Genomic DNA, 26,825 nt, shown 5'->3' on the forward strand with positions numbered 1-26,825 from the left:
TTGGTTATAAAGCGGTATATAACGCAGTAAAACCCCTGGCGGAAGACAAACACATGCTATAACTGCAATCGCTTTATGCCAGTACAAAGCACGGCTGCTACCAACGGAGCAATCCCCACCTGATCCACGACATTTCTCCCTGCGCCATCGTATTCTTTGTGCAGGTGGAGACGTTCATGTGCTCACACGACAAGCTGAGCTAGGAAACTGCTCCAGACAAATTACCTGTTTGTTTTGACTACTCAGTTTTAATTTAGAAAAGTTCTGAAAAGTTAACCACATTTGACTGTCATCAATACAGTTATGCCAAAGCACAAGAGAGATGGTTTTCCCCACAGCAACATTTAGAAACATATAAATACGCCTTTATAAATGGTTCTTTAGCTTGTATGAAAGGACAAGTGATTTACTTACATTTGCATCCCTTACAAAGGGCAGCAGGACACACCATCCTAAGGAAAATCTGCTGTACTTTCAGTTCTCTCCACCTCCTTTTCTGCAGTGCCAGTAACACACTGCATTTCCCCAGATATAAATTCGTCCTACAGAAGGCATTAGTTATTTGAAAGCACTCTGCGAACAGTCCTCACCCATTACTGCTTCGAACTGGCAGGCAAAGTGCTCCAGCATTTTGCATGCTGGAACTATTCAGAACTGCCAGGTGAGAGCGCACAGCCGAGGGAGGGGCCCATGGACTGAGACACACGGGAGCTACAGCTTATACGTTGTTCTGTGACTGTGCCCAGCTGCTGCAGTTTGTTTCTCCTGCATTTGGTGCAGACTGGCCATTTTGACAGCGGTAGAGGAATTTGTACTGTTCCTAGAAAGCACGCAGTTCCCAACACAATGAGGCTGGGTCCTATAAGCAACATGACACTACAAACAACAGGAAAAATCCCGAATGCCTGAATTCTACTGGAACAAGATGCAGACTATCTTACCTTTGCATAAAGGCCTCCACAGAGCTTGAGCTCATTTATAGAAAAGAAACACCACATCTGATCTGTTATTAAGCTTCCTCGGCCCTCAGTTTTTTTACTGTCCTACCTCCAGTGGGCTGAGGCCAAACTTAAAAAAAAAAACCCAAACAAACAAACTTCTAACTGGCTTGAATGATTGCGTCAGGATCTATATGATTTCTCTATACTATAAATTCTGATGGTGCATCATAAATCACAAGTTTCTTTGCTATTAGTTATGCAAAAGACAACAGAAATTACACACTCTGGATCCTGAGTCACATGGGATCTCTCACTCCCTTAGTGTATTATGATTCGGACTTCTTTTTTTCTTTAAAAAAAAATAAGTAAATCTGTCCTTTATGTCATGATAAATTAGGCTAGCATGCGTTCAGTCTACTACTCCATTGGTCCCTGCCAGGCAGAACAGAAGACAAGATTTATATTTACCCTGGCCCTCCCTAAAACACAGGATTTCACCCAGTATCAAAACTGAAAATCCTTAAGCGTTATGACAGTGGTTGCCATACCAGGGCCTACCGTAAAAATTAAGAACTCATCAGTTCTGTAAGCCTTAGGCAGTTTCTAAAAGAGTTCTGAAAAGGTGCTGACAGCTGGTAATTGTCTATTGCTCCAAAAGGAGACAAAAGAAAAATGTCTTTCTTCCCAGTTACTCTAAGATGTGGTTCTGTGTTCATGGCTTGTCCCACCAAACAAGCAAGTTTTTTCATTTGTCACTTTCTAACTCTGGGCAGCTGTCATCTACAAGCAGTTCCGGAGAAGCCTTCCACCTCAAGCAACTATTACAGAAAGAATAAAAAACAGAATAATCTCTGCATTGTAACTCAGAATCGTTTTTTATCCTGTAATCCCCCCAAACATGAGGATGCAGATCAAGCCGGCTTACTTGGAAAGTTCAAGTTACTAGAATGAGACATTCATTCAGCAGAGAGTCAGACTCCTTCCATAAATCATGTATTAGAAAAGGGGAAGACTGGCACAGAAAGCAGCACAACAGATGGGGACCTTCGAGTCTCAGCAGGGAGACAGACCTGTGGTCTAAACTAAAGAAGTTACGGTGTTTGACAACATCCCCACCTGTAAGTGAGGACTAAAAATACCGAGCTTTCTTCATGAAGTGCTTTTAGGCACCGGCGCAAGCAACTGGCAAACAAGGAAGAATTACTCCAGAATAAATATAACTGCAGGACATATCACCAGTGAGCACATGAGAGCTGGAGAACGTAGAAAACAAGCTCGGTACGTACAGAAAACCATTCTTCAGAAGAATAAGGCAGGAGCTCCCTGACATGCTGGCCGTGACAGGGCCACGTTCCAGCTCAGGAGCTGCCTTTCTCCTGCCCCCACGCCCAACCACACCTTTCCCACTCCAGCCCCGGCAGGATTCACCCCGTTCCGGGCAGGACCTCCCTGTATTTGGGCTAGACTCAGAGAAGCGTTAACGGAGAGTATTTAGGAAGGCTACGGAAGGGGAGCGGAGGGAACCCTCCAGGATGCCGGCTACTCTCAAAGGGTCATTTGTTTCTAGCGTGGAAATTTCAGAGTTTCCGGGAAGGGCGCTGACTCCAGGGGGAACGGCCAAAGCCCCGACCGTCCGGTGCCGCCTCCGGCTGCCGCCCTGCACCTCCCGGAGCCGGCAGCGTGCTCCCGGCAGCCCGCGGCCATGTGGCCGAGCCCCGGTGCCTTTGGGCGAGCACGGGGCGGGGGATCGCGGCCGCGGTTATCCCTCCCCCTCCCCCTTCCTCGGGCTGCGGGGCGGCCCGTCCCCGCCGCTCGCCCCCCCAGCCCCCCTGCTCGCCGCCCCGCTCACCTGCTCTCGGCGCCTCCGGGACGCGCGGCTCGGGGCCCTACGGCGGCTCCGCCAGCCCCTCGGCACCGACTGCCCACGGGAGCCCGCGCCGCGCCGCTAGTGAGCATGTCCGAGCGCCGGGCATGCGGAGTGCGGGCGGGGAGGCCGCGGCCCTGCCTCCGCCCTCACCTGCCGTCAGCTCGGCGGGGCGGGACGCGGCGACCGGCGGCTCCCCCCGCACCTCCCGGCAGCGGGGAGCGCTGGGCCCCGCAGCACCCGGACCCCCACCTCTTCCTCCGCGGGGGCAGGAACCCGCTCGCACTGATGGCGTTGCTCGGGACAGCAGCATCCTGCTGATAAAGCCTCTGCACTGCACCGGTTCGCGTTCCTGTTGCCCGCAATTACAGACGCACCTGTCTCCCCCTCCACCCCACCCCGCGCACAACTGAGAATCCTCGAAAACCGGGGAGGATTTCACCATCCCCTCCTGCAGACCCCCGTTTGGGAGAATCACCAAAAGCATATCTTTCGAAGCCCGCTCTGGAGCGATTGCCCAAAAGCCGGGGTGGATGCAGGTACACGTATCTTGGTTCATCCCACCTACGTGCGAAATACCAGAGGCACTCCAGCCAGAATCCCCAGGAAATTCTCCATATGACTTAATTCTAACAGCCTGAAGCACACGGAGCTGCAACAGTAAAGCTCTGCAGCTCCCATTCCTGCAACAGTTCAAAGTATCTTTAACTATTGTATTAAGCACAGGACATCAGAAACTACTATTCTCTGGCCACTCCTGCAGCACCAACCGCACTTGACAAACACAGACTGTTGTCTTCAAAGTAGCAAATTACGGTTTTATGGACTGCTAATGAGTATTTAAAACTTTTCAGAAAGCTGAACTAATAGCTTTTCTCTCTCTGATGTCTCCCCCAGGATCTTGGCACACGCTATTGGGGGTAAGGTTTAAAGGAACAGTTCCCTCTGGGAAAGGCAATTCAGTCCAGCCAGTGTCCTCTACTGTCACTACAAATAAGTCAGTAACATTCCCGGACCAGTTACTGGAAACCAAAGAACACCAGAACTGCCACTATCTCCTTTCCCCACAAGGCAGACCTCTCAGGTTTTTCTGCAGTAAAATGACTCTACCTAACAATTGTGCAATCCACGGAGCAAATTGCCTTAGCTAATTTTCAGATGGAGTTTCAGATTACTTACTAGAAAGACAATGCTAGGAAACTGCAGCGACACGCACAGATGTGTGCTTCAGTACAAGATGGCCCTGCCCAGAGCAATCTGCCACCAGAACGGAAAATCTATTAGAAGTACCTATGACAAAGAGATACAAATTCAGTTGCATTTAGGTACATTTAAACACAAGGAGGATTTTTAAAAGTTTTTGTACACTTCCTTCTCCTTAGACTCTTTTAATTAGCAAGTCTACAAATCCAGTTAGAAAATAGTCTGAAGCAAAACACACAATGGCCATTCCTTCCAAGTACTGAAAACTGAAATTATTCTTATAAAAGTACTGTGTCTTTCTTAACCACTTACATCTACCATGTCAAAACCAGAAATAATCCGCTCGTGGACTTTCCATTTGCTTATGAACAAACCCTGAACCCAAGTAAAAAAAAAAAAATCGCAAGTGAACAGAATACCCCATTCCTCAAGATACTAATAACGGTCCATTCATGTGTTCCTCTACCACTAAATTTTTGACGTGTGAACCTTCCTGTAACATTCAGGGCATGAATGCAGTGACAATACGGACAATCGATATTGAAGAGGATCAAAATACTCTTTTCAAAGCTGTTTCCCTTCCTTTGTAGTTTGAAAGTGCTCCCAAAATTCTGGTAGAATAACAACTGTGGCTGAGCCAATACACCAACTGCAAGTCAGGCCAACTTTGGTACACTGAAGTATTTCTCCAGGAAATGCACTTTAGTCATGTTCTAAACTCCCAGTCACTTAACATTCATTGCTACCGATTTCATCCTAGGAGAGAAAACTGTTCACAACACAGCTACACTCACCCCGATGACCAGCCAGTCTTGCGGAAGCCTCATTATTTTTGCCCTAGCATTTCTCAGTTCAGAATAACGGTTACTAAACTGGTTATCCTGTAACTAACACTGCAAGAAGGGAAAAGAACACAATAAAAACAAAGCTTACAGTCTTGCGTTCTCCATTGCGACTAACCACGCGGATGATTTCTCCCGTAGGAATACGTTCAATTCGCAGTTCCATGTTTCCAAGGTAAGTTTGTAAATCTCTCTATTCTTTACAGATAGTTCCGATTTCAAAGCACAGGAGCAGAACTCCCCGAGTGGTCTGGGAGAAGACCTTGACTAACTGCAGTCTTTGGTTCAGAGCCCTGTTGTGAGAGGAAGAGATGAACCTCGGTATTTATACTAAGCGTAGGTGCAAGCTGAAACAACAATTAAGTTCAAGACTAGCTTCCACTAGTTACAATGTGTCAAGACATTTCCAAGAAGCTTAAATTTATGGTTGTGTTTATGGCCGCAAACTTTGTTGATGTTCCATTTTACTCCCAGCGGACTTAGAAAAGTCAAATTGCTGCGGATGCCGTTTCATAGGTATTAGCACGAAACAACCATACGGTAGACTTTACAAATCTACCAAGAGATTTTATGTAGAAAAGATTCTTTATCTTTGCCTCCAAGATACTTGGTTTACAGATAGAGCAATAGAAAACACTGACTGCTCCCATGGTAACGACAGGAAGTTCTTCAAATTGCTGCAGAACAAAATCATTATTAATCGAATCCTTGAGTAGCTAACTAATCATGACAAAGGAAATTAACCTGCAGGTTACTTCACAAAAATTCCTACTATGAATATGAGAAAAATAATCTGGTGAACACTTTTTTAAGTGCAATTACAGAGCTTTCTACAGCCATGTCGTCCATTACTGCAGTACTAGACCTATGACCCCCCCCCGCCATGCACCCCCCAACAGATGCAGATATCCTGCCTGTGACTGGGGAGAAAAGAGATCCATCTAGATCTCGGGTATTTTAAGGCTTGCCGTTAGGGGACGATTTATTCAGCCTTCTTGGAATAGCCAAATTTCAACTTTTAACTCTACTACAAACCAATTCCAGATGATAGTGCTCGTCAAAAAACCGCCTAGATGTTAAGATTAATAAGCACCTGACCGTTCAAGAGCAGATACAGAGAACACCATTCTGTTCAGTAATTGAAACGAAATGGCCTGTCACTGTTCTGTGTTTCATACCTGGAATTATTCTTATACTTCCCTTGGCTGTTATAAACAAGATTGTTCCAGTCCAGCAATTGTTTCCTTGACCACTTACTTCCCAATATATGGTTCTACTGAAAAAAGAGATTTTATCACATTTTAAAAAACCCATCACTGTCACTTCCGCAAACAAACCCACCCTCCTCAGTAACATGGAGCAATACCTAGCCTATCTTATCTACCTTTCCTACACAGAGAAATTACAAAGATTAGTAGCCTAGAACGCAAGGGCTGTTTAACTGGAGTTATTTCTGTGATGCAGATACCAGAATTATGTGCAAAAAAACTTCTGAGAATGGGCTACAACTAAGTGAGAACAAGAGGAAAAAAAAGAAAAGGAAAAGAAAGTAGAAAGACGTTGAAGAAAAAAAAAAAGAAAGAACAAAACAGAAGAGGGAAGAGAGGAACGTAGTGCGGTCTCTGCTGAGACCAAGCAGTACACTTTAAAACCACAGTTACAATAAAGCTCATATTTGATAAACAATGCTGAAACATCCCCTACTAGGGCTGATGTCTGTCTTTGATAACTGTCAGTTTCAAACAAAGTATGGTTAACAGGTTAAAATGTTTGCTATTGTATTTTTCCTTTTTTTGTGGGGCTAGTAAATTCTTATTTTCCAAATTTTTCCACACCGCTGCATTTCCTCTCGCCAGTTTGCATTCCCAGATCTCATACTTCCTCCGACTTCACTGTTTTCCTCCAGTGATTCTTCCAACCTGTGCTTCAAAAGCTCCCACGCAGGTTTTCTTGCTACTTTCTAGACTGCACATATGAGACATTCTTACTTTTAATTGCAGAGCCCTTATAAGGGGAAGATGATGGGTCCACTGTAACACAGGGACGTACACACAGAGATACGTGTCTTTTCTCAAGTTGAAGCAATTGAACAGACAAGTTCAGTGTAGTTCCTGAGCAGATCAGCTTCCAGAGGAACTCAACGTGTGCTGCAGAGATTCAGCAGGTGCTGAGCGCCGCTGCCTTGGCTGACCAAAGCAGCCACAAAAGGAATAGCTAACTGCACTACTGTGAACTAAACAACCGTAATATTTGCACTTGCGCCTGAAGAGAGTTAAAGATAAAAGAAAGCAAGTTGTGCATATAGACAACTGGCCTCCAACACTTCCGTCTTTACACAAAACTCTCTTTCTCCATTCCCTTTCAAGATTGGTATAAAGAAAAAACAGGTATAAGGAAATCAGGATATTATCTGTTTAATGCATAAGGTTAAATTGCCGTGAGGAGTACCAGGAACTTTCTGTGATCTCTGGCTCTTGTTATCACAAAAGAAATTCCTTCATTTCAATCACTTTCAAATAGAAAATCCCTATATCCAAGGACAGATAGGGCCATCAGAAATATTGCTGCTAGTAATGCAGAGTTCTCAAAAAAGGTATCATTTCCTCTCTCAAGGAAAACCTAATTCAAGCTTTGTTCGACTGACCTTTCCACTGCAGTATATTAATTAAGACAAGTTCATCTGAGTGTCACTTAGTGCCCAAGAACAGCGAAGGAAGTAGTGGTAGTAGAAACAATAGTTTTTATCAGAACGTATTTTTAGGGTCTAACAAACACGCAAGACATCTTAGAAATATTTCCTGTTTACACAGAGCTGTACTATCTATGTGCAATGATACTCTGCACATCCTGAGGTTAGCTAGGAATCAGAAATATATGGAAGTTAAATAAGGCTACGCTGAACAACGTTCCTGTGTAGACATATTTCCTATTTTAAAATAAATTCTCTAACAGCAAGGAATTAGGAAAAGGTACCCTTGGATGGAAATTTACATGAAAATATAGAAAATTTAAAGGATGAAGTACAATGCAGCAGATCTTTCACGAAGACAAAAAAGAGACATCTCAAATCCTACTGTGAAAAATTCACATTCACTGTGAAAAAGTGAATTTAGAAGAACTTGTTCTTAAAAATTAAGAAAGCAATTTAAATGGCTTCAGCATTTTTACAAGGAAAATATGAAAACCTCCTCAATGGGATAGGGAGGACAGAAAATCCAAACCAGAAGTCCCTTTAATCCTGGACTCATTTAAACGAAAAATAAAATATTAGATGTATCTGCTTTGTCCAAAAGAAAAATAGTATTTGTCCTTGCCCTTCTTCTGCAGTCCAAAGCCCTAGTGCATATATTACTGACATATTTCCATTCTAAAATACTGTTGGCATCTGCGCATTAAACATGACTGAAGTTTCCTGGAGAAAGGTTACCATGCACAAATTAATCCTCGCCACCCGAACCGATGTGTTCGTTCTCAAATTAAGAGAGGCCACATAGAACGCTTCACTGCCAGGATTTATTTTAGTGGTACATGAAAAGAAAACACGAGTATAAAAACATTTCCAGTGATTATAACATCCAATTAAAGGTGTTTTAAGAAAGATAAATTTCATCAGAAATTGTATCATTACAGGTCATGGAATAGTTCGAAAAGCTACCATAGGTAACAGTAGTAAACAAAAGTGCTACTGTGTGCATAATACTTAAGAAAGAAGTATACAGTTCTGTGCAGCATCCCACTAACACACAAGCAGATTCAATCACAGCTGCCATGGGCATTTTCAGCGAAGTCCTGTGGTTCAAAGGATTAGTTTACAAAATGCAGCTTCTATGTCCAGTGATTGAGAGGGTTATCAGCTCTCATACATTAAGGATCTTGAGTTTCTTGCCCATGTAAAGCGGCTGTATGGCTCCCCCTCTGAGCTGCTCATGAACAGCAGATGCACCCTGATTAGAGGAAACTGGATCTTGGTCCACAATAAATCGCCAGCTGTGGTCTGGAATTCAAAGACCACTGTTCTTTGAGCTCTCCACAGACACTCCTTCCACGGAGTATGGCAATACAGTTACACAAGTAAAACCAGAAAGAGTACAACTCAGGAACCGCAAAAGTTCTTTGCAATTCAGTAGGGATTTGTCTGATGCCCTAGTTGCCATGAAAAGTTACATATCTGAAAGGTTTAGTGCAAAACAAACTCTTGTAAGACCAGTACAAATGTGAAAATGTTTCTAATATTGTTTCAAAGTGTAATAAGAATGTACAAACTTTAAACCTCAAGGCAGTTTTAATCCATGCAATGAACACAGTATCCTCTGAACCTGCCCTCACTACTTACAACAGTTCCAACATCAAGCATTAAGCTGAGATATAACTAAAATTTGCAGAGGCTAAGTGTTCTCAAACCCCACACTGCAACTATCTAACCAGTTAACCTATGTTATAGTTTCCACAGTATACAAAGACACCCAGAACGCTGATGATTTCATAAAGTGAATGATATAAACAAGTAATTGCAAAGCAAATGGCATATCAAAGTGTTGACCTTCTATCTCAAAAGAACCCTGAAAAAAGTAAGGCTTTGAGGAAAAAAAAGCAAAAAGGAATCCATTCAGTTCTGAAGCAATATTCCAACATAAACACACCAATATCCTTTGCTTTGCTCGTCCATTTGAACCTAATTTTCTCCTTTCCATCCATAACCAACGTGACAGTGGTGAGTAATTAACTTTACTTACCACACACTGTAGGTAGCTCGACGCTGTGTACCTAGAACATGGGAGACTCGCAAGCGCTCTTTTCCAGCACTGCAGTCTGAGATTCTGTGGAATGTTGGTGCCTCTTCCAATAACATCTCCATTTCCTCATCAAGAAACAAAATAATTTCTGAAGCTAACTACCTTTCAGGTTTTTAAAGGTACATGACCTTTCTTATTCCGTCTCCACCCTCAAGTGCACAGGATCCATTAAGGTCTAAGCACCTCTAGAAAAACAGAAATTTTGCAGACCAATTGCTATAAATTGAAGAGATTTACAATTTTGGTAGCACAGATTATGCCATAAGAAAGAACTTGTTCCATTGAAATTCCCCATTTATAATTCCCGTCATCTTTATAGTAAGCGTAGCAATTATGTGGCAGGATGACAACAGGGAAGTGCTTAAATATGGCTTTGATTTTCTAAATTCTATATAACAACAGGAAACAATCCGGGTTAGTACCACGATCATCAGCTCTTTGCCAACAAGTGCTTTCTGAACCTATGGTCGGCTCACCTATGCTAAAGCATTTCTCCAATAATTTCTTTCAGAAATTGTGTGATCCCGGTTAGCTCTGAGCCAGAGACTAGTATAAAAGTGGTTTTGTTTTACTTTTTTAAATCAGAGGGAGAGATGCAATAGGCAAATTGCTAAATTGTTTTATAAAAGAAGAATTAAAAAAAAGTAAATCAGGAAAAGTGTGTTTTGATAAATGTATCTCAATCTGGAAAAATAAGAAATGGAAAATCCTACAAACAATTACCAGTAAGGCATGAATAAAAGGAATCTACTACCAAGGGAGAATTTACACACTCCAAAGATATTGTTTTCATGTGACTTGTTGCCACATGTGTTTCCCAAAAGGTAATCCGCTTACATTTGAAAGTCAAATAAAGTTTTAAAACAAGCTAACTAGCTGTACCTAATAAATAATTTTTTAAATAACTTAATTTAAACTAAAAATTTGGAAATCAATGATTAAGTGGTTACAGGATAGCAAATCTTGTATCATAAATAAAATATCCTCTACAAAAAAGGAGCAAGCGTAAAAACCTATTACAGATCGCAACTTACTTAGGTTAAATCATTGTATTAGAAATGTTCATCATCTTAAAACATACAGCATTCATTAGGTGCTATTTTTACAGTTCTCATCCAGTGCAAGCGCGTTACTCTCCCCATAACAATAAAAATATCTGTTTCCACAATAAATTATCTTCTATGAGCTTACAAAGTTTCTGAACAATCCTACCTGTCTTACTTGCACTGTCTTACTCCATCTTCTAAGAGTAAAAGCTTATAATCAACTAAGACATAAAGAATCATCTGACTCCTGAATCAGGACCACTAAATGCCCTTTCTGCCTTCAGAACTCATCACGCGACTCCAGATTGTCAGGTTTCTGCATCCAACTGTTCTCTTCCTGTGTCAGATCCTTGTCTATTAATGTTCTGTTAGGCTGAATCTAGAAGAAAGACAGTAGTTAACAAATTAACACATTCAGAAACACTGTGTCGCTCTATCCTATCAATACACCATTATATAAAGATGTCTTACATACTTGCTAGAAACTGAGAAAATTCGAAGTGACATATCTATGCAGCAGTTAGGAAATTTAAAAAAAAATCTAGTAAAAAACCCACTAAACTAATACCAAAACATTAAGCGTCATGCAAAAAGAAAGGCACGTGGTGTGTTGTATCCGCATACAACTGACAATCATGCCGCAGACTCTGTGGTAGATCTTGCTCAGAGACAACTGAAATACTGGACTTTACAATGTTTCTCACCAATATAGAAAGAAAAATATGAACAGTATCACTGAGATACACCAGCCAGCCCAGTAACTTTCATTACTGTATCCCCTAGGGTAATGGAGTCTCACAGCCATTTAGAAGCCTTCATCCAACAACGATGCAGAACTTCCATTTTAACTATTCTACAACACATTAGCACAGTCATGACAGCATGGAAAATTAGGAACAAACAAAATGATTTTGGCAAAACATGCTTGTGTAGAAGCAGCAATGCTCGGTCACTTCAGCTAGTCTGTGCAGTTTAAGCCATCCTTTCAGAAATTAAACGAAGAAGCCTATTAAACAAATAACTTGGAGTTCCAGCTGCCCTGTCTTTCCCAAATTCAAGTGACTAAATTACAGGAAGTGTTTCTGTGCAAATCCACCACAGAATGGAACACAAAGAGTTCACTTACAATCTATCAGAAACTTGGCAGCGTTTAAGTTGATTTGACTTCTCAACTTTACAGAAACTAGAAACTTAACTCACAGAGCCTGAAGTTCCAAAAACGAAAGCTTAAAGAAACCCGTCTTATACCATTACAACAACGTGTTGCCATAATAGCTACTAAGAGACTTTTAGCATATCAGCAAATTCTTTTATGGGATGTTATCCAGCACCTATCTTTTTTGCAATTACTTCTGCTGCCACTTCCCCCAGGATTAACACAGCTGCACACACCTACATTCAGATGCATATGAAAGCAAAAGAAATAAAAATCACATCAATATTAATCAAAGCTTCCAAATATATTACCTGGAAAGGCTGGCTGATACCAACTATTGACTGCAAATTATTGCTGTAATAACCAAGCAAAAATTCTCCTCCCATATCAGGTATTTCTGCAGCACTCATGTAAACCTGTCAACAAGAATAAGAATAGGCAATGGGTAATTTCCACAGAGAGAGAAACCGACAAAAAAGCAGTCTCTGCGATTCAGGACACCATAAAAATTAGTATTTATTATTTATAAGTTTTTAAACATAAGCTAAAAAGGATGAGGACAGGCACAACTCATGAAACTACCTGAAAACTGAATCAGGGAGGAAAAGCAAATACTCTTCACTGTGTTATCAAGCGGACTTGGTTCAGCAAGAAGGGAGAAGAAACCCAGAGCTGTTGGTAAGGGAAGGGGCAAGGCCACATAAGCAGCAAGGAGGGAGATGAACCGCCTCCTGGTGGCAATAAGCTGCCACATGGAACAGCACAGCAAACCCACCGCCTCCGTTTTGTACTACTCTAAAGACCCGTGATTCCTAAACTGCAGCCCACAGTATCCTGCTAAAACAACTTCCATAGTGCTTAGATTTCTCAGCTTAGGGATAGGAAACCATGATATCAGAGAAATTTTGAGATTCAAAATATTGACACAATACAATTTGGGCTCTTGTTGCAAACTTGATGCTAACAAAATCTCTAACAAGAAATAACTGCATTCCGTTGTTGGCTGGGAAATCTCATCCATCCTTGCACTCACTGCGTCTCCAAAATTAAATCTGAATTTCTGTTTGCTCAGATAAATATCTCTGGGAACAGATCGCTTGCATTCAAAATAAGTTTTCTTCGTTTGTTTTAAATCACCTTAGGTAATCACTACTAGAAAGCTATGTAACAGACAGCAGTTTTTAAAGAGGGACTAAAACACACAACAGCCAAAATGAAGAAAAGTCTTAAGAAACCCTAATCTGTAGCTGTATTAGATACCTGGAACTAACTGCGTTAGTAACATTAGGTACTTACAACTGTAATGAAAATGACACACAATAAATATTTAAGATACATCAAGCAACTTTGAGAATCAGATGGAAAAATGGCCAGTTACTTCAGTGACAGAAATGGACCAAAATACAAAATGACAGTAGTTTTTAATACAATGAAAAGTCACTACAGGAATAAATTGCTTTTTCATCAATTCCCTTAAGCAATATGATCACACCTGAAGATTAGTAAGAATTAGGAAGAGGGATTTTAAACAATAATATCACTCCCAATCAGCTTCAACTCAGAAAGAGGATACAGAACCCGTAAGAGGAAAGGGATATGGAAAAAACAGACCTTGAATGCTACTCTATGGGAAACTACATTAGAAAGAAATACAACCGGCTTACTTGTTTACTGTCTTTAGTAGAAGAAATTTCATCATCTTCTACCCAAGCATAAGTAACATAATCATTCACATGCCTGAAAGACACCTGCAAAGGAAGGTGCAAACCATCAGCCTTCTGAAGGAAACGAAAAACATACCACATGGAAAAATCAAAGTTACAAGAGAGATGTTTTACTACTTCACTGAAGTAATTAAAACACTTCATTTTTAGGATCAAAAAATTTTGGGGACAAGCACACATCTTTTGTTTCTGAGAGGGTGCAAGTGCTCTGTTCTCGCACCCTTCCGTTGGCTTCTATTTTTGTTTTTTTCATCGCTGTATAAATCTTTCGATCTGCAGGCACTAGGGGAGGACAATTCCTTTTCACTGCTTCTGCATCATTTTACTTAAATAAATCACCACATTATCTTAGCAGATACTTTAAAGGGTGTGAAAGAGCTCACATACTAGGCAACTAAACTGTCAGCATACAGAAACTAACAGCAATGAAGGATAGTTCACTATTTCATAAAGCTTTGCACTAGCAAGAGTCACAATGTCCCATGACAGAAGACTATCAACTACCTCCTCCAGTCATATTCACCATCTTCATTAAAGAGCCACGATGTGATAACATTACCTTGAAGAGTCCAATCCAGTCCCAAGCACTGCTTGGGAATTCAGGCACTGCAGAATAGCTGATCAGAACATCATGTTCTGCACTCCACTCACCCTCAGGATTCAGCGTGACCAAAGGATCCAACAGAAGCGGCTTCAACTAGACAAAAGAACAGAATTTAAAGTCAGTCAACTCTGTCATTCTTTCAGTTATTCTTTTCAAGTTATTCTCTGCCACACCTGCTGTGGGACTTAACTGAAAGGAAATAACCTGGAAATAATCTGCTGCCTTCACTATGAAGTGAAGTGAACGAAACAGAGATTATGACTTACAAAGTTTAGAAAACCAGCTTCTTTAAGGCAAGACTTAGTAAAACAAACTTTCTCTTATCAACAGAACTGAGACAGCACCTCAAGCCCAAAAGTTCCCGTAACAGGTTTGTGATCACTGATGCCATAGCTCATGTGACTGATATAGTTATTCAAAGTAACAGAAATTGTCTGTTCTTCTTCAGAGAATTCGCCTTCTTTGGATGCATTCTGGCAGAGATTTTTCACTCTCCAAAGAATTCTATCAGTCCACGCTGGCTTTCTTTTCTTCTCACTGTAAAAGCGTAAGATAAAAGTGAAATGAGAAGAAGAACAGTTGCCAAAAGCTAAGAATACTGTGCAGAATCTACTCAAAGCTGAAAGACTGTCAGATACGTATTAATAAAAGAAGGCAATCACATCCAAGCTTCATTTTACAGCTCTGTTCAATATGCTTTACAACAAAGGTTTTCCTTAATTTGAACTCAGCTCCATTTACCACAAATAAGTTTTATGGGTTTCTGAAAGAGGAGTAAAATGAAGGGGAGAAGGGCATTTCAATGGGTTAGTTGGCTTCATACAGGAAATGATACTTTCTCCTAAAACACTCCATAAAAACATGCAAGAACGTTGAGATAATATAGCAACTGCCCAAGCTTCAAATGCATAGCTATTCTGAGAAAAGGGGCATAAACTTAAGGAAGATGTAAGAAGAGTCTGAACGATGTTTGAAATTACTCAAAACATTTGAGAAGAAGTTTCTTTTAACAATAAAAACCGGACAAACTTAGGTAGCTTATACTAATCACAGGTGACAAAGCAATGCTTTATTTCAAGTTCCTGTAACTCATACTGGCCTGCATTTCAAGTTTGCAAGCTATTGCTGTCTCATATCAAAAGGTTTTAAAAATTCCATAATCAAGAAAGTTGTGCCTGCAACCTGCAACTGTGCTATACATCAAGCTGTAATCAAATTCAGAGTTTCCTTTTATACCATATCAATAACAACAGAAGACATGAGCCTTTCGTGGTTCTCTCTGTAGTGGGAGGAAGACTTAACAGCAACTCTCTGTATGGATGTATCACTTCAAATTGAAATGGAGAAAAGATCATACCCTATGAAAGAGGAATTAGAATGGACTGGATTGAATTATAAAAGGTAATGAGCAGGATGTGTAAGGAAAACTGTCAGTTTAATAACTTTGAATATCAAAATCATCATAAATTGGAAATGCCATTTAGTTCAATATTCAATATACTTTCGTTTTACCCCTTCCCACATACAAGTCTGACTCAGCTTTAATAAGGTGGAAAGATTTTAAATGACTAAGGGGTCATATCCCATTTAGTCCAGTAATTATATAAACCGACAGAAATCTTTATGAGCTGCCATATGTCTGCTCTGCTGTGCAAGAAAACACCAAAAGAACAGCTTAAGTTAATACGCTCACTATTTTACAGAAAATGGGATTTTAGATGGGAAAGAAAACCTCAAAATCCACATTGAAAAAGAATCAAAGATAACAAAACACTGTGTCCTTCTCATAAAGCACACTTTTCAAGGGCGCTTGCCTTGAGGTCAACTGATCATGCCCCATCCCACCAAAATATCTCTGCTAGGTTTAACTGCAGCAGAACGCACACAGTACGCGTAAGCATACTTTCTGTTCTTTAAACGAGCCAATACAGACTAGCAGGCTATGAATCATTCTTAGAATGTCTGAGTTTGATTATAAGTATTTTTTGTTAACTGGATTTACTGCTGGTCCCCTTGTATCTCTTCACAATCAATTAGGGAGCAAAATGTCTTTGGATCCAAATGAATAAACTTCCAATATTAAGTGCAACAGCAGAGTAGATAACATCACAGCTTTCAGACAGGTTCAGAAAATCCCTGAAGAAAATCAGCTGTCATCTGATTTTCGAATATTTCACAAAAATCAAATCAAAAGCTCAGTGAGGAGCATTGTTTTGATTCTGAAATATTTACAAATCTATGAAATGCAGAAAGTTCTCTTCTTACTTAAACCAAAACAGGGACTTCCGCTCTCTGGAAGTAAAGAAAAAGATCAGTACAAAATCCCTGTTTTATTCTTCTGTTGAAACATCAGAGTAATACTTAACAATGAACTTTAGTGTCAGAGAAAAACTTTGGAAACTTAAGCTACTCCATTTTCAACTTAAAATAATTCATAAAAACACATTTACATTTATTTTCAAATACTGGCAGTATCAAATGAAATGCTTAAACAGAGAAGGAAAATAAAAATTGCAGACAATTACTCTTTCCCTTTTGCTCATTTCTGACAACGAATGAGCACTTTTAGTATTAAAGAACAAAAAAAGAAGTGGCTTCTTTTTGCCCTGATTTATTCTGTTAATCTAATCTTTCCAAAAAGAAAGCTGAGCTGTTTCACTACTTCCCTCATGCAATCAGCAGCCACAGGCTTCTTCAGCCAGAAATATCCATTTATTCAGATCTGACCACTGGAGGAGCCTAACAGAATAAATAGCTCAATAGCCTCAGTTAACCAATACATTCAGGAAATTCAGGTTTGCTTACTAAAGCGATATCTAGTCAGGCACCACATTCACTCTAATATTCCATGCCTAAACTCATTTTATTATGCTTTTACCTTGTATCATATACATCCGAATAAAGGTCAAACTTGTAGGTGGGTTTAAACTGCAGAGGACCCTCTATGAAATCCTGAAGAAATGCTTCCTTCTTTTTTGCCATATTTAACTGCAGAAATAAAAAGTAAGTTTTAAAGATTATGTTCAAAAATCAGAGCTTAACGGGCAACTGGGAAAGCAACTGAGAAAGCATCTTCCAAGAAGAATTCAACATCTCAGTCAGTACAACATATTTGGAAAGCTAAGTTCAAAAGTGCCTCTCTGTTACTGCCAGGCCTCTTGACATGATCTGTTTAAAAGTTTTGTAGGAGTTCTACTCAAAACAAATTCCAGAATAAGCTTCTCTTAAAAATAATTATTGGGAGAAGAAAAGAGGAGGAGAAATTAAGGTAAGGAGCAATTCACAAGCCATGAAGTTCAAAGAAAGCTTCGGTCAAACACGAGCACTATAAATGAGTAAGAAACTGAGCAAATGCAGAAAATTTTTGCAATTCATTGGGTTTTATGACTGAGAAGTGACAGAGTGAACAGCTAGATCTGTTCCACCTCATGACTACTCTCAATTTGTGTTAATAGAAATTAGAAACTACGTTTCTAATGTTAACTATGTGTTGTGTTTGCATGCATTAAAAACAAAACAAACAAACCCCCCAAAACAGATTAAAACAACGTACCTGGTCCTTTTCCCACAGCAGATTGTAACGCTTGTTATTTATTGATTCTCGGACAAAATGTATGCCATAATCTGCTATCCGGAAGTTTAAATCTCCAAACCAGAAGAGAACACTTAAAAAAAAAAAAAAGAAAAGAAAAAAAACAAGGAAGATTTATAGGAATCCATTAACGCGAGGGAAGAATTCAAGAGAATATAAGCCATTACACTAATTAGGTGGTCTAATCACTTATATTACTTAATCTAAACATCTTAAATACAAACATTAAGTAGTTATAGATAAGCTTACACAGCGATAACCTGCTGCTAAACAAAAAATGTAAGGAAATTGAAATAGTAAATTAAGTCCCTTGCATTCTTGCTGCTTGCTCATTACTGCCTGGGTATTAACTTCTCCTGAGTCTCCTAACGACTTACATCTCTATTAGAGACAGATTTAGAATTAAATTTTAACAGTAGGTAAAATAATTCACAAAATTCATGACCTATACACCAGCTGGTTATGTTAATCCACTAACTCAGAGCTCTGGTTTAGTGCCTTGGGAAAGCAGGGATTCATACTGGGTGTTTTATAGTTATTAGGAAAGAAAGTTATTATTACGAAGCACTGGAATGTATTATCAGCAATGTTTTAAACAACAGGAAATCTGTTTTTTCAAGTAAATTAACTTCTCTTTGAAAATCCCTACTTTCAAGGATTTGTTCAGGGGTGGATACCCCAAACTTGATCTTAGTGAAACAAAACTTTTATTTTAGTTCCATTGGTAATTTCTTCTTAGAAGATGACAGTAGGTGAACTGGTACACACCCATGCACATAATCAAGAAAATGAAAACACATTGAATTGAAATATCAAACAAGTAATGACTTTGAAACTCATGTGTCATAAATTTTTACCTAATTTTAATTAACTCATTAATAATTAAAGTGATGTTACATATCTATTCCAGATTTATTTGTCCTCGCAGTTTTACGGGTATAAAAAAATTTTTAAAAATTATCAAACTAAAATGTTTTTCTAAACCCTGTTTTAAATGGTTGTTACCATCTTTATATTCCAGCACATGAAAACAACAGAACATAGAAATAATTCGTGCAGAATTAAGGAACAGGAGCTCAATTAGTGGTCCAAAACAGGTTTGGTTTGGCTTGCTGCTTTTTTTTGGTGAGACACCTGAGCAGAGTGTAATTCATATAGCCACAGAAATCATTAGTCAAGGTTTTAAAGGCTGAGAGGCCTTCAGCCAGACTCTAAAATTTCAACAGGAATAAAACCAGCCTAAAACATAACACAAATCTCCTCAAAAAAGGGAGGAAGATAAACATTTAACACTGATCTACAGGATTTTTGGTACAGATGGACTCTCCAGCACAGGACATGTGCAGTACATACGCTAACAAATTCAATGTAATTCGAGACTGGAAGAGAACAGTCTTGCAAAATACACCTCCATCTTTCAGGTTACCTTTTCCTCCCAGGACTCAGGGTCAAGGCTGAAAAAAAGGTATTTAAAATAAAAACGATGGATGAAACCTCCAAACCCCATACTCTTCAGTGCAGGAGTTTATCACATAACAGATAAAAACAATACAGACAGAACAGGGTCTGAACAACTCACTCATGATCCAAGGTACTTGGAATATTCTCTCCTTCAAACTGCATTTCCAGAATTTTCTCAAAGTCGTCCAGTCGCTGCTCTGTATTCTCCATGTGAGCTGGCAAGTGGCAGTTCATGAAACAAATTGTGTGACCATAGAGGGACATGCGAACGGTGACTCCTCCTTTGTTCCCCTGGTATGGAAGATGAACAACATTCTCTGAAACTACAGCCAACACCTGCAAACGTAACTAATAACACCACCTATAAATTTTAAAAACTTGCAATTTAGATTTAAATGAATTAAATTTCTTCCTACATAAGTTGTTGTATATCAGCTAACAAACTGGTAAAATTATGGTTTGTGTTGCACATTTGCATACAAAGTTCAAACAAGTGAGTCTCACTGCTTCTCAGTTTAATAATTTTTAAGTAAACCATATATCCTCTCTCCCACTATGAAACCATTCAGAGGCACGCAGCACCATAAGCATAAGTAACCACGGCAATCAAGTCTCAGATACTTCCTTACCCAGTATCCATACAGGCCTGTGCGTGTGTAGTGGGTATGAATGTCCCGTATGAAGGGAAGGTGGACATGCTTCACAAAGACCAGAAGTAGTAATCCCTGCATGCGAACAGAGGAGAGCTGGAAGAGATACAAAAGAGGGCATGGTCATTTCCAGGGAGGCATTAGGAATTCCTTGGGTCTACTTCATAGGAGCTTTTAGGTGAGAAACGCCATAGGAGAAGTCATGCAATTAGTTCACCAAGCCTGGCTTCAATATTGTGACAAAGTAAATGTAAACACATTTCAGTGCTGTAAAGAATATATTCCTACTGTAGACTTGCTTATGAACAATGTTGATGAATCTCTCAACTCATTAACATTAGCTGTAACACTGCATTGCAAATATGAAGTTGACCTCAAAACATGCATATTCACCCAAACATCTTGAGAGACCTTTCTTCTGCCTCACCAGCCTCTTGCCTCTACCTTTAAGCATCCTGTTCACGAAGAGCCAAATCCTTGATTTCTCACTTATAACCTTAATAGTGAACACCTACAAGTCCTCCAATAGGAGCAAGTTTTTCAAACTGTAACATCCTTCAGCACATGACTAATCCTTCTAAATGCCACTAAAATGCCTAAAAAGCACAGCAGTTAGTCCTAGGCATTTGCAAAAACAATGAGCTGCAAACAGTAGTAACTCTTATCTGCAATGCCTGTAAAAACTGCTTTACTGAACACTTCCAAAGCAAAGATGCTTAGGCAGCACGTAAGACACTGTTTAACCTTTAAGACACTGGGGTTTTTTTGTGGTTTGGGTTGGGTTTTTTTTTCGTGTGGAAATAATCTAACAAAGATGTTCTTAATTAAAAATTTATGAACTTTACAATGATCCTGGCATGAGAGACAAAATTCATTTTAAGTATTTGTTTTAATGATTCAATAAAATACAGACATTGAAATACATTAATTGTAGTTCAATTTTATGCTGGATGAGCTTACAAGAAAGACTACATTAGAATAAAACCTGATATTAAGAATAACGCTGAATATAAAACTGCAAACTCAGCCCAACATGTAAAACAGAATTCCTTCTTTCTTTGCCTCCACATCTACACAATTAAATGATTTCAGAATACATGTTAAAGATTTCATTGTCCTTGAACCCAACAAAATACCAAGCAACGTACTGAAATGATGGATGTCAATTACTGGTTGATGCCTAAACATTTCTATCTGATCAGATATGTGGTGTAACCAGTATTCTCCTTTCCATAATTACCTTATTCATGAGATACCAAGATCTTTCAGTCCCTTTATTATTTGCTACATTTCTTGCTGCTGTGGGCCAGTCCCGAGACATTTCTCAAGATCCATATGAAACCTCTTCTCTCTGTAGGTCCTGAACATAAAACACAATGGATCCCTCCTCTGCTGGAACTAGCACTAGTCCCACCAACGCCAAATCAAGCAAAGACCTTTCATAGAGGGGACATGATTCTGTTTATGGTGAAAGAATTGACTGACTCCAGCCAACCTAACACTCTGAAAACGTTATCTGTTATCTAAAGGACAGAATGCCCCAAAGATGACAACTACCCCTCCACACCCAACCTTGTCACAGGTCAGCAAAGAAGGGGTCACTGTTCCTCTCCTCCTCAGCCAACTTCCCAGATAAGTCCTAGCACAAGTTCTCCTCACTGCCTGTTTTGATTTTGACCTGGCCTGACAGTCCCCTCTTATTATTAGAGCTAATCAAGTCCTGCTGAAATCCATTAGGTGGCAGCATCCATTCACTGCTGTGTCCAAAGTGCCACATTTATAAATTAGAATTCAAAATCAACCATGCATACCATTAGGAATTCTTTTTAACTGTCTGTATACAAGGCCTGAATGTCAGCCCACAGCCAAACTTTGAATGTTTATCAGCAATGACTTACACTAGAATGAACAATGTTTTTTCCCTTTTTATAATTCCCAATGAGTCCTTTGTTTTGTTTAATTACAGTTAAAAGAATGGCACAACTACTAAGTCTGATTAGCATGCAGATAATAAAATAATCTCAGAAAAATCACCCTGAAATAATGCTTGATTCAGAAAACCAATACAACATTCAAAAGGCTTTTAATATCTCTCTGTTAGAGAAATTCAGGATATCCTCCTATGTTTACTGTTTGCATTTTTAAAATAGCTAGTACTTTAGCTGATCTTATGCCCCAGATATTACCAAAAATCTTGTTTAAAAAAGCCATACAGTGTTCTAGGTCTTCAATCAAAAACAAAGTCCTCAAAAATATATATATATATATATATATATATAACACCAGTAAAATTCTGGTTTACATACATGCAATTTATTTTCACCTGCAAACAAGTTGGAAAAACAAAAAAAGAAACCTTACCAATCTTAATGAAAATCACTGCCATTGCTTGGGATATTTATAGCGCAAGCAGGTACTTAAGCAGACTACATTAGAAGCATCGCAATATAGTTCCCCAATATTGCACAGAGCAAAAAATTTTTCTACAAACAAGAGAGAGATAAAGATATTGTGGCCACAAGAAACATGCTCTTGGCTGTAAGTTTACATCACATTTCATTGTAAATAACCCTTATTACTCTGTTCCTTGAGAATGTATTCTTATTATGACAGGAGTATTTTTCTATTCGTTATATGGTTCTGCAGCACTTACACAGGCGATTGTCACTATATCTGAACAACTTCTTTCTGTTTGTCATCTAAGCTGCAAAAGCATCAAAACTGCCCAACTATTTCAAATGAGAAATGAAAAAAAAACGTATGCCCGATTTTTACCGCTAAAATTAAGGATGTTATTATTAATATAGAAAAATTTAAATTTCCTTTATCAACAAACCAGGAAAACACAAGCATGATGAAGAATCACTTCTAACATACGTGTACCTATGGAAGTGACTGACACCTGCAAAAAAACACCATCAACTTATCTTTTAGAGAAAGTTTGAGGGAAAAAAAATCTGAATGGAGCTGGACAAGGTATTTTCCTTCACTGCTGTGACACTTAGGAGATGTAAACAATTACCTTGATATATCCCAATGGAGACAATACAGCCATGAAAAAAATGCTCCATGGATCATCAAATGCCAAGTCAGACAGAAAATTTGTGATTCTTGAGTTCACCTCCTGTAAGCTGAATAAATCATGATTACTCACACTGTTATCACCTGGTTTTGACAGAATTCATATAACCTTTTCAGAACACAGACCACAACATCCTAACAGACCCCTCTCAGCAAAAGTCAGAAATTTCTTTCTGTTCAGTTTCTCATTTACAAGCAGCTTAACCCATCTGCAGGTCTAACACACCTATATATGTACCTGATTTATATACACACCTATTTATATACTTGAAGACAGAGTTTAAGACAATGCTAGACTCAAGATATGTGATGACAAATAACCTGTCAGGTCTTTAAAATTTCAAGAAAGTTTGGAAAACATGATGGCAGATTGTGCCTAATAAGCTTGCACTAATTTCTTTAAAACATGCTGAATTTTGGATAACTTTCATATCAAAATGATTATGCCTCTACGTGCCAACAAAGAAAACAGCAGCCAAAAACTTTATGTGTGTTTAGAAAAAAGATATTCTGTATTTTCTCACAAAACAACAGGAGAAGGAGAGAAGATTCTCTTGCTATAAATCATCTCTGTTCTATGTCACTAACTCTAGTCTTCATCTTCTGTTAGCAATAATGTTAAATCACCTCCTAGGCAGTGATTTACATAGCACAGTCCTCCTGTAACAGACAGTAAGCTGTTGAGACTTATCAGTTTTGCAATAAACTTACAAAGCAAGTTCTCCAACATATACTTACCCTATAACATACATATCCATAGTTGGGCCCAGTGAATTGAGCTGAAGTAAACTAGTGACATCAGGAGGTGGAGAAGCTGTGCCCACATTCCAGGTAACTAAGTGTAGTCTACAAACAAACAAAAATCACACAAAACCAATGATAAAACTGAAACGTGAACAGGTAACCGACCCTAAGAGCACCTGATTTCCCCACAGATTTTCTATCTACAGAAAACAAAGATTTTCTGTCCCTTTTCATCAATCAGAAATTTAGTTATTAGCTAGCATTAAGGAAAAAACCCAAACCCAACAACATAAAAACAAGCAACTAGAGGGAACAAAACCTGAATTCTTGCCACTTATCCTTCAGCTTTTTCCCCCAGATAAGGAAAGCTTCATCTAGAGTGCGAGACACTTCTTCATGAATTTCATCATCCGAGCTGATGTCCTCTACACAAGCCATAAGCTGGGCTACTCGTTGACGGAGCTGCAAGCGGCCACTGGACCCTGTGCTGCTGAAACTTGCAGAACGGCTGCGGAAGTTGTGCAGGTTTTCTAAATCATTTAGGGAGAGGGCTGCTGAATCTTGAAATGCATCTTCGCTACTGAAGGATGCCATTTGCTCAAAAGAAAAGAATAACTCTGAAGGACTAGCCCATTAAAATCTTAAGCATAAAAGAAATAGACGGCTAAGGGTCTTCCAGATCAAGTTTTCACTCATGTGAAATTCAGCATTGCTTCTAACGCAAAAGGACAAATGCAGATGCAGCAATGCTGAAAAAAACTGTAGCAGTACCACCACACTGAAGGGGTTGTTACAAAAGCTGCAATCACACCCTACCTCACACAGTGAATTGTTTCTTCATAATAGATTTAATGTGGTTAATTCTATAAGCTCAAGATTTAAAAGAATTTAGTGTTGATTTGAATCAATCATGTGCCTCTATCTGTAGGCTAGTAGAAATATAATCTCCAGCTCTCAAACATACAAATAGACAGTTCTGACCAAAACCAAGCAAATCTACTGCTCCTCTCGAGCACGGTCAGAAACATTCGTGTGCCACAGGACTCGTCTATTATTTTTTATAAGACGGTAATTTCAATATCAGAGTTTCTAAAAAGGGATTCACTTTACCATTAGTCTCATTACACGTCAGACAGACTTGAAAAATAAGCTGTTAATTTTCCATCCGTCTTAGGGTCCTACAAGGACCCTATAAACACTGATAGTTAAATAGTGAATCCCACCAATACATCCATTATTAGGGCTGTTTTTTATCCCCCAATCAACTGCCTGCTCAAGGTGACACACAACGTACGTGGAAAAGATGGAAAGTGACCTTGCATACCAGACTAATCCAGTAATCCATAACTTCTCTCACCAATAGTTTCTCTCTATAAGACTACACTGAAGTCAGCCAAAAGCTATTCTACAACAAATTCCTAGGGAAAAGAAAAAAAAAATCTATGTATGCTGCAGATCTAATTTTGCCATCAGAGATGTATCACTAGGGAACTCTCTCCAGTTACTAATTTCATAAGACAATTATCTGATTAAACAAAACTGAAGTAATACTGAAGTCATCAGACATTACTGACAGGAACTAAATTCCTCAAAGTGCCCAGTATACACATTACTGATAACACAGGAAAGCCTGCAGTGCTAGAATGCACACCAAAAGAAAAAAAATAATTGTAAAATTTTCAAGAACATGCTTAATAATTCAATTTCACTGTAGGTTACGTCTGCAGGAAAAACTTCATAGTGAGGAATGTACACACATCTGCAAAGCAAATAGTCTACAGCATTATGCAGTCCCAGATGTTTACCGATGTTCCTGACTACTTCATAAGGCCGTACAAGCACCGCTCACAGCAGGGAGGGCAGACCAGAGTGATACCAATTTTCATCTGGTGCCACAAAGACAGCCTTCAAAGGGAGGAGGATACCGCTCAAACTACCCTGGAAGCCTTCTGTACCGCTAGAGTACAGCCTCAAGCTTCCCACAAACACATTCCTAAATACAAGCAAGCTACTGAAGACATTATTTAGTGTCACCGATTCCTGAAATGATTCGACATCAGAGAATTTTTTAAGGTCATAGTGTTTATAATACTGCATTAAGATGACTATTAAGATCTTTAATAAAATATTCGTTTCCCTTTTTTTTTTTTTTTTTTTTTAATTTCCCTGTTACAGACAGCTACTCAACGACCCTTTAAGCGGACTTCTCTCGTGAACCAAGCCCACAGCGAGGGACACCACAACCCATCACCACAGAAGACACAACGTGAAGACACAATGTAAAAACACCATAAAAGCAGAAGCCAACGGTTTTTTCAAGCTCCTTCCTCCTCACGACAAGTGGGGAATTTGAGGCACCAGATACATTAATACCAAGCGCAGTAGATCTTGCCCTCATTAAAGGCAATAAGTAGGTCTCGGGGAAGTCCCAACGCGGCAAACAATACACAGTAAGCCTCCCTGAAACGCCTCCAGTACCGACGCTTTCAAAACAGAAAATCAGCTTTTCTTCTCTATTCCGTGTGACTACATAACATCGCCAATTAGTCTAACTCCCCGTTAATAAGCAGAAACACAAGTTTCGCTAATTCCCACCTCATTACGCAACGACTTAGCTAGTTTTACTCCCGTACTGGCCAAAGCCGCCCCTCAGACCTGCGCCTCACCCCGAGCCGCCCCCGCGACCGCTCACCTCAGCTCCCTCACGGCGCCGCGCTCCGCCGCAGGCTCCATCTCCCCACCGGGGCTCCAGTCAGGGACGGCGGAGGGGACAGTAGAGGGAACAGGGGAAGGGACGGAGGGGAAGGGACAGCCCGGCCCGCGGCCTCCTCGCTCCCCTCAGCGGCGACGCGCCCGCTACCGCCAGCGCCCCGCGCCCATTGGCCCGCGTGACAGAGGGGGCGGGACGACGGGCTGCGGAAGGAGGAGGGCGCCGCCCGGCGGGCGGGAGGACCGCGGCCATTGCACCCCCGCCTCCCCATCCCCGGCACCCGCAACAAAGGACACGGAGGCGTGAAGCTCTGTCTAGTATTTTATTAGATTTCGTTTCCAATATGCCGGTATTGGAAGATTAGGAGACAAAAAAGGCACAAACTCACATTTAAAGAAACAACGAGATAAATCT

The 26,825-nt window shown here is 39.8% G+C and overlaps 2 protein-coding genes across 5 annotated transcripts in view; both read right to left on the reverse strand.

The window, feature by feature from the left end:
• MYO1C (myosin IC) overlaps positions 1-4,962 on the reverse strand; it is a 59,218-nt gene extending 54,256 nt beyond the window's left edge. Inside the window, exon 1 of one of the 2 annotated variants that reach the window (XM_074594994.1) lies at positions 4,942-4,962. The gene's annotated coding sequence lies outside the window, so the exon portion shown is untranslated. Of the gene's footprint in view, positions 1-2,790; positions 3,070-4,941 lie in introns of those variants that run through there. The other variant, XM_074594997.1, reaches the window with a different exon arrangement.
• A 3,383-nt stretch (positions 4,963-8,345) lies between these two features.
• On the reverse strand, positions 8,346-26,587 carry INPP5K (inositol polyphosphate-5-phosphatase K). Of its 3 annotated transcripts, XM_074595000.1 has the most exons (14): positions 26,394-26,547; positions 23,696-23,803; positions 22,899-23,007; positions 22,238-22,359; positions 19,856-19,972; positions 19,345-19,517; positions 17,727-17,838; positions 17,052-17,161; positions 16,439-16,465; positions 14,518-14,710; positions 14,129-14,266; positions 13,510-13,593; positions 12,157-12,261; positions 8,346-11,068 (listed from the first exon to the last, which is right to left on the reverse strand). In XM_074595000.1, exons 5-14 carry the CDS (start codon positions 19,955-19,957, stop codon positions 10,970-10,972), a joined length of 1,143 nt encoding a protein of 380 aa, XP_074451101.1. In that variant the 5' UTR covers positions 19,958-19,972; positions 22,238-22,359; positions 22,899-23,007; positions 23,696-23,803; positions 26,394-26,547; the 3' UTR covers positions 8,346-10,969. The 3 variants fall into 3 exon arrangements, with proteins under 3 accessions (XP_074451101.1, XP_074451099.1, XP_074451100.1); XM_074594998.1 differs by lacking the exon at positions 22,238-22,359 and having other exon boundaries at positions 26,394-26,582; XM_074594999.1 differs by lacking the exons at positions 16,439-16,465; positions 22,238-22,359 and having other exon boundaries at positions 26,394-26,587.
• Positions 26,588-26,825: the final 238 nt, after the last annotated feature.

The sequence above is a fragment of the Larus michahellis genome, chromosome 7, assembly GCF_964199755.1.
Source record: "Larus michahellis chromosome 7, bLarMic1.1, whole genome shotgun sequence".
NCBI classification, from domain to species: Eukaryota; Metazoa; Chordata; class Aves; order Charadriiformes; family Laridae; genus Larus; species Larus michahellis.